General features: G+C 39.0%; 1 protein-coding gene across 2 annotated transcripts in view; it reads left to right on the forward strand.

Annotated features, from left to right (window-relative positions):
- TMEM154 (transmembrane protein 154) overlaps positions 1-9,529 on the forward strand; it is a 47,377-nt gene extending 37,848 nt beyond the window's left edge. Inside the window, exons 7-8 of one of the 2 annotated variants that reach the window (XM_081304306.1) lie at positions 2,500-2,524; positions 6,078-9,529. In XM_081304306.1, coding sequence (XP_081160432.1) covers positions 2,500-2,503 — 4 coding nt within the window. In that variant the 3' untranslated portion in view covers positions 2,504-2,524; positions 6,078-9,529. The remainder of the gene's footprint in view (positions 1-2,499; positions 2,525-6,077) is intronic. The other variant, XM_081304305.1, reaches the window with a different exon arrangement.
- The last annotated feature ends 2,547 nt before the right edge of the window (positions 9,530-12,076 follow it).

Here is a 12,076-nt window from a genome sequence, read left to right on the forward strand (position 1 = left end):
AGGTGGACACATACCTTTATTTTGTTTATTTATATTTTTTAATGTGGTGCTGAGGATTGAACCTAGGATAGAACCACATGCTAGGCAAGCACTCTACCACTGAGCCACAACCCCAGCCCCTTATATAGCATTTTCTATAACCCAGGCCTACACCTTGTTACCTAAGAAATGAACTGAGTCAGAGAAAGGACCTAACAGTATTCCTGTTCTTATATAATAAAAATTCTGTTTATTCTGTTATTCATGTTTCTAAATTCAATGGCATTATAAAAATGGATCACTTCAATATTTATTTATTTATTGGTATTGGGATTGAACCCAGGAGCATTTAACCACTGAGCCACATCCCAGTCCCTTTTTATATTTTATTTAGAGACAGGGCCTTGCTATGTTGCTTAGGCCGTAAGTTGCTGAGGTTGGCTTTGAACTTGTGATGATCCTCCTTCCTCAGCCTCCGGAACAGCTGGGATTACAGCTGGGATTATAGGCGTGCGCCACCATGCCCAGCTAACTTCAGTATTTCTCAGGGACAAAGGGAAATGAAGGGAAGGGAGAGAGAATGGAAATAGGAAAGACAGTAGAATGAATCAGACGTAACATTCCTCTGTTCATGTATGAATACACGACCAGTGTAACTCCACATCATGTACAACCACAAGAATGGGATCCTAAATTATATTTCACGTATGTAGAATATGTCAAAATACACTCTACCTTCATGTATATCTAAAAAGAACAAATAAAAAAATTAAGATAACAGCAGTTTTGTGCAAAAAAAAAAAAAAATTGGCCTCTCTGTTCAAGTAAATCTCCTAGGGCACTTCCAGTTTTTTGTTTTTTTTTGTTTTTTGTTTTAATGAGTTTCTTTCCTCTTTCCTTCCCTAGTCCCTCAAAAATTATTTAAAAGTATATTTCAACAAGTATTAAGTGCCAACAAGTTTCCCTCAAATCTGAGCTTGGTGTTGTGAGAGATACAAAGTAACAGTTTATTATCCTGTGGGTTGAGGGGCGGGGCATATGTACAAATATGTGGGGTGGGGTGGGGGAGGCGGGGGTGTGAGGGAGGTTGTACTAAAGTTTGAAAACCACAGCATTGCTTGAATAGCAGCCCAGATTATGTCTATGCTGTGGGCATGATCTCTATGTCTAGGACTGATTCTAAGCCTGGCTCCAAGGGTAGCCAGAAGCACAATCTCTAACTGCCCCAGCCAGTCCTCTTGCGGGAAAGAGAAGGGACATTATAGTGATGATGAGAAAGGGAGCCTGATCTAATTGTGATGTGACTTTGTGCCAAAGTGAACTGTGCACTCTACAAAATCGGAGTTAGCCTCATAGCAGGAGAAAGGTTTAGGGGAGGCTTATTGGCGTCTTTGGAGATGGGGTACATTAGCTGTGTTCATAAAGAAGGACTGTTACAAGATAGACTGGTCAGGAGAACAAAGATGACTTATCTGATCCTGACTGCCACAAAGGAGCAGTTATGACTCGAGGTATTTGAGTTGGATCTCATTTAACTGGTTGCTTGCCAGTTTAATGTCTTCCTAAAGATAACACGGCAATACTTTCTAATCAACTCAATTTGTTATTACAGTTTGTCAGCCTATTACTGTATAGGCTTTTGGAAAAAGGTGTTCCATGTTCCTAAAATATCTATATAACACTCTTACACAAATTACTCATTAATGTCACTGTCATAGATAAGTTGCTAAAACCACTCTGCATTAGCACTGAGGCAAGTCCCATGGGTTTTAAGTAGGATGGCTTATTTTATTTGTTGCAATTGTGTGGCGGTTTGCCAAGATAATTTTAACAGGGAACTCTAGAATCTGCTGGCGTTAAAAATGACGATAAATAACCACAAAGACAGCAGGGGAACACCTCTAACTAAATAAAGGAGAGAGAGAGAGAGAGAGAGAGAGAGAGAGAGAGAGAGAGAGAGAGAGAGAGAGAATGTCTCTAGGCTCAGGTGCTGAGCCACATTCCAGGCTGCTGCCCACTAGCAATCCTGACGATGGCCATCGTACCACCAGAGAGAGTTGCTACACTCTGGGAGTGACCTGATGTCCCATGATGAAGCAACCTGTACCCATTTGGGGCCGTGTCCCTCTGGTCATGGTCCACAGAGCTGCAGCAGTAAGCACCCTAGTAAACGGCAGTGTCACAGGAAGTGCTTCTCCTTAGAAATTTAAAGTATGTTTTGGAAGATGGTTTCTTAAGGCCTTTGATAAGCTAATGCTTTACCCACAAACATTTGCTAGTGTAAGACATGAAAAATAAGAATAACCAGCACAAGTCCATGTGGCTGGGTGTCAGGTCTGCGTTTCCTCATTTATTCTCTGCGCATGTGTGTGCCGTGGCGAGGGTTGAACCCAGGGCCCTAGATTGTGCTGAACAAGTGCTGTACCACTCAGCCACGCCCCACCCCTCATTATTCATCCTAACAACACTATGGGGTGCATGGTATTATTAGGTTTTGTTTTGTCTTGTTTTATTTTGCAGATGAGATGAAACAAGAAAACTAAGGGTAAGTCACACAGCACGATGTGACTGATCTCATGGCCATCTGATCCTGTGCTCTCATTATGCTAAAAAAAGCCACCTATTAGCACATTCCAACGTTAATACTATCACGAAAGCCACACACTTTATGAACCACCCAGAGATAACAACAACAGTAACAGAATGCATGGGGTAATATTAAAAAAATTAAATATTTACTTATTTATTTATGCTGCCGATGGAACCCTGGGCCTTGTGCATGCTAAGCACATGTTCTGCCCCTGAGCTTCACCCCCAGCCCTTAAATTTTTACTGAGAGACATAAGAAATTTGAATGAATGGAGAGGCATACTGTGTCCCTGAATGAAAGACAACCATGTGAAAATTATCATTTTAAATTCAACTCATCTCTTAAAAATCCCAGTGCACCTATCTAGAAGAATACCTGCCCGCAAGTAGCCAGATGATTCTAAAAAGAAGAAAAAAAGAGCAATCGTGAGATGGAGTAGGAAGTGTCAGGGAGGTTCATCAGGAACATGGCAATAATTAAGACAGTGTCTACCTGGAACCAAATCAGAATTATTAATGAAATAGAATAGAAAATTCAGAACAGCCCCTTAAGTATATGTAAACACTTAATATATCATAAATATTTCACAGTGAGTGGATTATACAATAAGTAGTCTAGAGATGGCTAACCTTGGGGGAAAACTTAGAACTCTACCTTACATGTTATGCTAAAATTACAGATAAGTGTAAATGTTAAAAAGGGGGAAAAATCCAGAAAAAAAATAGGCCAATTTTATATAACTTAAAGGATGGGATTAGTTTGAAAGAATGACATGTAAGTCGAAAGCTATCTTAGGAAAGAATAGGTTTAGCTGCATTAAAAACTCAAAATTTCTGTACTTTGAAAACCATAGTAAATAAAATAAGAACAAAATATAAACTTTTTGCAGTCATATGAACAAAAATTATTATTCTTAATACCCAAACCAATAAAAAGATAATAGTCCTATTTTAAATATGAGCAAAGACTATTGATAAGCAAGTGAGCAAAAGAAATTGAAATTACCAACTAATGGAAAACATATTTATTGTTCTTAGTAATAAAATAGTAAATGAAAGTAATGAAAAGGAAGATATAGTACCAATTTCATGTATTAGACTTAAGGAAATGAAAATAATAATATCTAGTGTTGGAGAGGATGGGGGCAAAGGACATTTCCCTAAAGAGAAGTGTTGGGAGAATATAAATTTTACACGATTTCTAGGGAAGGGAGATAATCTGACAAAGGCCATAAAAATCTTAAATACTGCACATACCTTGACCTGCAGTTCCTCTTCTAGAGATTTATGCAAAGGCAATAATTAGAAGTGTATTTGGGGGGCTGGAGTTGTGGCTCAGAGTTAGAGCGCTTGCCTAGCATGAACGAGGCACTGAGTTTGATCCTCAGCACCACATAAAAATAAAATAAGGGTATGGTACAATTTTATTGTACCTACAATTAAAAAATAAATATTAAAAAGGTGTATTTGGGAGTGTAGTTTCAATAAAAATTGAAAATAGCCTAAAAGTTTAACACTAAGGAAATGTCCAATAAAATGTTGGGGTGAGGGTGGATGTTGTAGGACTATGGAATGTGATGTCGGGGGTCAAGACCAGGGCTTTGCACACGCTAGATAAGCACTTTACCACTGAGCCATATACTTCTAGCCCCAGGTGTTGGATTAGCAAGCAAAGATATTTTTATGTGAATGAGAGTAGGAAAAGCAGATTACAGAACAATATGAATAACATGATCCTAACTTTGTATCTGAAAGGACTATGTATATACATATATACATATGTCTGTTACATATATTATCACTCCTTGGAAGAATAAATACCAAGTATTAGCTATCATGACATGGTTGGGATTTTTATTTTGCTTCTTGTATTTTATATTTTTCAACAATGAATATGGACTGGTTTTATAATAATTAAATTAAAAAATCACTTTGATGGTAACAGCTGGACAGAGATCAGAGATGTGGACAAAAGATGGCTTTACCGGTTGCTCTCCAGCTTTGTACTAAACTCTGCTTAGAGTGGCTGAAATGTCAAGATAAGGCCCCAGAATTCAGGAACTTCTGCTCTGCAGTGATGCACTCCTGCATCTTAGAAATACTATCCTGCTACCACCCAGTTTCCAAGAAATGAAACCTCCTTTCCCTATTGCAGAGTTGTTCAGAGTTACTTACTGTACTTTGAAAACCACAGTAAAGAAAATAAGAAAGGGTTAGTCTTCAGATTAAAAAGAAAAACAACAATTTGTTTTCGGGTGGAGAAGGGTGCTGAGGATCAAATTCATCAATTGATCTGGTTGTTTTAAAGTCCTTTTTGGAAACTTTTTTTTTTTTAAATTGGTGATGGGGTCTCATTATGTTGCCTAGACTGGCATTGAACTCCTTGGCTCAAGCGAGCCTCCTGAGTACCTGAGACCACAGCTATGTCACCATGCCTGGCTACCACTCTGTGTTTTACTGAGATCACTGAAGTGGGAGTCGGAACAATATCATCCATTGCAGGCCAAACACACCTGTGAGCTGGGGAGACACCAGCTCTGTTGATAATTATTGCTCAAGTACTTTCTTGGAGACAGAGTTGACTTCAAATAGAGACATGCTAGAATTTGAGTGAAGGGGTACAAAACTAAAAAAAAAGTGGGGAGGAAGCTACTGCAGTTTGCTTTCTAGGAGACTTGTGTGGAGGTGCAGTCCCCCTGGGAACCCGCTGGGAAAAAGCTGAGAAGCCAGATATTTGTCAGAGATAGTCAAGTTCGAAACAAAAGCACAGATTAGCCAATAACACCGTCAGGTTCAAATACCAACTCTATAATTTATGTCTACTCACACCCTAAAATGCCCGATGATTGAATTCTAAATGATGCTGAATGGGCACCTCCAGATCCTCTGTGGGTGTGAACAAAACGGGCTATTGAAAACCTGCCAGGCCACAAACTCTTGAGGGAAAACAACACATGGAATTTAAAGAGAAAAAAAAATGCTATTTTGGCATCTAGTCATAGAAAATAGGATTAGATTTAATTAAAGGGGGGAACCCCAACTCCATCTGGTTCTCTCTTCGTAAGTGCTGGGGAGGGATATTAGAACGAGAGCTGGGATTATTTCTTGGCATTCATGGATTTCCTCCTCAGGGATCAAATACAAAATTCAAACTGACCTTTGTTTCAGAAATTGTAAGCTGGACAATGTTGGCTACCTGAATGTCAGTGTTTTTTGTTTTGTTTTGGTACTGGGGGTTTAACTCAAGGGTGCTTAACCACTGAGCCACATCCCCAACCTTTTTTTTTGTATTTTATTTTGAAATAGGGTCTTAGTTGCTTAGGGCCTTGCTAAGTTGCTGAGGCTGGCTTTGAACTCATGATCCTCCTGCCTCTGCCTCCCAAGCCACTGGGATTACAGGTGTGCACCACCATGCCTGGTGTTAATGCTGTCTTGAGTTACTTCTGCACCTTCATGTTGCTTCTTAAAAATATACTACAGTTCTGTTTTATTTTGTTTCATTTTAACAGTGACAATGAATCCTAAACCTGAAAGGTGCTGATGTTGTCCAAGAGGAGTGGCCACTGAGGAAGCCCTCCTGTCCTGCCCACCGAGGAGGAAGATGAACTTAATGAATTTCAAATCTATGTAGATGCAAGAACCTTCTGCTGTTCCTTCTACCACCCACTCCTCTGACGATGGCAACACCTGGACTTGGAAGAAAGAACGATTGAAATGTGCTGAGAAAGGCCTGGCTGCTGTCCAGCCCTGCTCCCAGGCTGGAGGAGTCCTGTGACACCTCGGCTTCTGGTGGGTGGGCACCCCTCCTGGCAGCCGGCTTGCAGCTGCCCTCACTCTGGCCACCCTTGCTAGGTCCTCCTCACCTGTCCTCAGGGTTTTCATCAGGAAGCTGCTTTATCTCTGGTTTCCTTCTGAATCACCTTATTACCTAACCACTTTGGATAGTGTCCTGTCATTATTCAAGTCCTCTGATAGGTCAATGGCATTCAACAGGAACTGTCCTCAAGGACACTTATGTCATGGAAAAGACATCAAACAAAGCAAGCAAGCGCTTCAATGTCTCCACTGTCCCAAGGGTTGGAAAGCACATTTCTACCTGCCAAGAAGATGCAGTGAGAGAGTCCATGGTCCTGATGAGGTGTTGTCAGGTGACTTGTAGACTTGACTTGGCCACATCCAAATGACCCTTGGGAACTTCTCAGAATCTCCAGAGAAAGAACCAAACCCGCACTTTGCTTCTCAGCTAAAATCACCTCTACTTGGAACATTCCCCTAAAGCTCTCTCCCTTATCTGTGATCTATGGGCAGGGAATATGTGCAGGTGGGGACATCTGTCACCCTTCTTCTTCTCCGAGATCGTTGAGGTTATTTGAAACAAACAGATTAGGAACAGGAAATAGTTGTACCTGAGGCTGGTGTTACTCATCGTGCACAGCCTGCTTTCCTGCCGAGCTGGGACCAACCTCCTGTCCCCAACACAGTTCTCCACGAGGTCACTATCAGTCCATCAGAGATGACATTCTATGTGGTATTTATGGACAACCTGTTGCTGAAAGCAATGGTGGAAAATGGAGAAGGGCTCATTGGCCATTCCCTCTTCACATAAAATCATCTCCATCTCATCCTTAGTGGTTCTCATTCTGACCTTTGAAAAGCAATCTAGCAAATTGAGAGGCCTCAGCTCTCCTAGGACATTTGATATTTTATTCCAGGAAAGAAACCAAGAATGAAAACTTTATTTATTTTGCTAACAGCGTGTAAACTGAAAGGAGATTTGAGGGTAACCAAACTTTTGCTGCTGAATTTGGGGTCTGTGTTTGAAAGGCTGCCTTAATGCAAAGTGAAACTCCTCCACACCTGACTTTTAGGGTTCCTTTAACACATTTCTTGCCTTTAGAGCTATGCAGATTTTTATTTTTACTTTTGGTACCAGGGATGGAACCCAGGGCGCTTAAACACTGAGCCACATCCCCAGCCCTTTTTTATATTTTATTTAGAGGTAGGGTCTTGCTGAGTTGCTGAGGCTGGCTTTGAACTCATGATCCTCCTGCCTCAGCCTCCTGAGCACCTGGGAATACAGGTGTGCACCACCTCGCCCAGCCTTATGCAGATAATTTTAAAGGCTGGGTTCCAAGCCAGTGAGGTCTCTATACAATGAGGCACCAGTGTCTGGTTTGTTTGAGCCTTGAAGTCATGTGTCCTGGGACCATGCAGTGCCTTGATAAAAGACAGTCTTTGTGGGTTATAACTTAATAGATTTGTCTGTCATCCTCTCATTAGCACATCCTATGTGACTTTTTGTTTTCGTTGCTGTTTTGCATATTCATAATCAACTTATGGTCCATGGTGATTCTCAGATATTTATGCCAACATTGCTGTTTTCCAGATCATCACACAACTTGTCTATTTTCTGCTTAGCGTTGTTACTTCAAGTTTGTTTCTCATGAACCGTTGGATTCTTAGAAGAGATTCAATTTGCTTTTTGCTCTCTTTAGGCATCTAAGATCTTTGCTAGGCACTCAGTCCTCTAACCTTGATTGAACCCTATCAAATAATGAACTGAGAAGTTCTGAGAAGTATAACGGATCCTGGAATCTCACTTGGATGAAGCAAAATCTTATGAGATGATAAAAACACTTCTCAAAATTTGGCATTTTAAATAACTTCAGATTCCAGAAGATACAAACTTCAGCAACATGTAATTGAGTGTATATCTGAGAAATGTACTGACCTCTATAATTGCACAGTGTGTGAGGCACTTTTTAAAAAGAGGTTCTTCTGGTAAAGTATTCAAGCCATTAATCCTAGCACCCTGCATCTCTTTATTACTATTCAATCAATGTGTATCCTTAACAATTCCAAGAATTGCTCTTAACCCCAAACTTAATTTTATATTTCAGATTATTACTTGTAAAAAAAAAGTCATTAATCTGCTCTAATTGGATAGCCAATAAGAACAAAGTCTGACTTTAAAATATTTTAAAGATATGTAAGTTTTACCGCATTTTTGGGTCATTTTGTGCAAACTATGCTAACAACATTGCCTAATTGAACTCCTCAGGAAACTTGTTTTCATAAATATGTAAAAAATCTATATATGACTCCTGTCCCAATACTCTGATTCCTCTCCCTGGGAAGGACTTTGGTACCCATATGCACCCTTGATATAGCAGAGGTAGCAGAGGCCTCTTCCGACTTCCACAGCTCTAACAACGGAAATTATGTCAACATAAGTGGGTGCTTTAAGAAAATTGTGTCTGTTTATTCCTTTATTTTGATTGTATGAACCATCAATTTAGATCAGCTCTGAAAAAGGTCTATGTTGAATAGATGTTAATTTCATCTTTTGTGCATATTAGTTCATATTCTGAATTTACTGGAGTGATAAGACATGGTTTCCCACTGGAAAAATCACTGCTGAAATTCTCTAATTTTTCCCTCCAGTGCTGGAGATTGAACCCAGGGCCTTGCACTTGATAATAGGCAGATGCTCTACAACTGAGCCGCACCCTCAGCCCTGAAATTCTCATTGTGGGGAAAACATCAAAATTTTGTACTGAATTCAGGGGGATGGGAATGGCAAAGACGGTGGAGTGAACTGGACGTAACATTCCTAAGTTAGTATAGGATACATGACCAGTGAATTCCACATCGTGTACAACCACAAAAATGAAGCATATTTTACAAATATGCTCCATGTGTGTATGATATGTCAAAATCTATCCTACTGTCATGTAGAATTAAAAAGAACAAATAAAAAATTTATACTGAATTCAGTTAATACTTGACTTTTTCATAATCAGAAGTCACTCACCATGAATTCTGGGGTTTCCTTTTAACAGCTACAACACATAGTCCAAAGCAGCTTCTCTTATGGCCACGTTTCTGTGACCTACAATGACCACAAGAGTTCCTGTGTATTAGTGAGGACCATCTAATTGGTTATTCATATCTGCATAACCGAAACCACCAATTGCCTGCCTCGTTTTTTGTTTTTGCATTTTGATCTGCATTTTGGCATTGCCTTGATACCATCTTGTCTGCTATCAAAATTAGGTTTTCCTTCTAGCCCTCTTGGGGACTGTTGTTTGTAGGTATCTGGTATTTCGTTTTGCTTTTTTTTTTTTTTTTGTCTTATTTTCTTTTCTAAATAGCATGTCGTGCTCCTGAGATAGCAATTCACATAATTAGGCTTTTTATGAACTCCAAACATGCTTTGAGCTCTTTTTGAAGTGATATTTTAAGAAGGTAAATTCCTAAACCAAAGTGCTTAAGATAACATGATTTTAATGTCCGTGTTGTACAGTGTTGACCTGTTTAAGATGATCAAAGGCTTTTTGTTTATTTATGGATGGACTTCAGTTGGTGCAGAGGGCTCAGATAACTGTATTTCTCAATTCACATGGCATCATCATCATTGTCTTTTGGTCTTATCAATAAGTGACTTTCGCAAGAAGCTATTCTTCACAGAGGTAATTTCTTTTGTCTGTGTTGAAAGACTTAATGAATGAATGATATGCTTCTATTATGAACAGTAAGCAACATCTTTTCCAGTGTAAAAATCAGGTAAGAGTAATCACTGTATTACTCTGACTTAGATGAAACCCCTAAAATTATAAATAGTAGCAGGAACATGTTTAATAATGAAAGGTGTCAGAAGAACAGGATTTATAAGTATTCAACAAGTTTAGAAAGATCCTGTAGATCAGTAAGAATTTAATACACATGGTGGCCCACACTTGACGGCTCCGGAGGCTGAGGCAGGAGGGTTGCAAGTTCAAAGCCAGCCTCCTCGATTTAGTGAGGCTATAAGCAACTTAGTGAGATCCTGTCTCTAAATAAAAAATAAAAACTGGGCTGGGGATGTTGCTCAGTGGTGACCACTGCTGGGTTGAATCCCTGGTAAAGAGAAAAAAAAGAATTTAATACACATATGTCTTGCATTTAAGATTAACAAAATAATGTTTAAAAATACTGTGCTTTTCTCTTTCATCTTATAAGCAATAAAAACTATTTCTTCAGAGGGTCAGTTAGATCAACAGATGTAATATTAGCTCCTTAGCTTAATCCTAGCGATGTATAAATTCTAGCCTGTGAACCACATACAAGAATTGTCCCATGGTTACAATTGGAACTGATTTTTACAAATATCAAGACTGATTAAATCAAAATAAATAATCATATACACATTAATATGTTAAATTGTTCACTCAGCAATGGTAATTTAAAAACCATTTCTAAATTTAATTGAAAAAGCTATATAAGATAGGAGGAAAGAATATCTCCTACATTCATTTCATTGTAATTGATGAATACCAATATTCAGAACAAAAGTTTATTTGAAGGTAAGATACTTGCTGACTATTTGTTTTCTAAGAAAAAAGGGGTGAATTATGCATCTTTCCAAAGGAAAAAATTTTTAACTTAATTTCTGTGATTATAAAAAGAATTGATACATTCATAATTGCACTGTTTTGATCCATATCCCTTTTTAAGTAAACGAAACAATACCAATTCAAAAAATTTGTATAGAATTGAACTTGCTTCATACAAAATTTTCTAGCCTAAAAATTAAGTGAATTTCCTGCATTTCTAGATATTCTTCTTCTTCTCTTTATTTTCCTTACAAAACATTATTAAATGGAAGATTGAAATTGTAATTGTTTATAGGAATGTGGTTTTAAAAAATATTTTCAGTAAGAATGACAAAATCAGCCGGGTGTGGTGGCGCACGCCTGTGGTCCCAGCGTCTCTGGAGACCAGGGCAGGAGGATTGCAAATTGAAAGCCAGCCTCAGCAACTTAGTGAGGCCCTAAGCAACTCAGCAAGACTCTATCCCTAAATAAAATATTACAAAGGGCTGAGGATGTGACTCAGTGGTTAAGCACCCCTGGGTTCAATCCCCAATATCAAAAAATAAAATTAAATAAAAATAATAACCAAATCTTAGAGATGAAAGCTTCTCTTTTTCCTAACCACTAACTTTTCTTTGTGCTTTTCATTCTAACTTCATCTTCTACAACTCCGCATCATAACAGAGCAAGGCTGAGTGGTAGATTCATAGCATGCAGTTAAGGTGGAGACGTCCTTGAGTAGGACACATTCTCTCAGGTCACAGAGACCAGCCAGCATACTGACAAATATTGGGCAGGGAGATTCCTTCTATAGTCCCCAACTAAAGAAAAGCCCCATTAGTTATGGCTTCAACATACCCCTAGAATCTACCGTGCAGCGTGTTTCCTTCTTATTTTAACCAGTACTAACTGGTGAGACACATCAGCCTGGAGATGGCTGGACCCCAAGAGCAGACAGTCCCATAGAGAAAAGATGCCAGGAGAGAACAAAAATCTTGACTAGCATTTATTTTTTATTTATTTTTTAGTTATAGGTGGACACAATATCTTTTTTAAATTTTATTTTTATGTGGTGCTGAGGATCCAAGTGCTCAAGTATGCTAGGCGAGCGCTCTACCACTGAGCCACAGCCCCAGCCCTTGACTAGCATTTAT

The sequence above is a fragment of the Spermophilus citellus genome (assembly GCF_964194105.1).
Source record: "Spermophilus citellus genome assembly, chromosome: 8".
In the NCBI taxonomy this organism is placed as follows: Eukaryota; Metazoa; Chordata; class Mammalia; order Rodentia; family Sciuridae; genus Spermophilus; species Spermophilus citellus.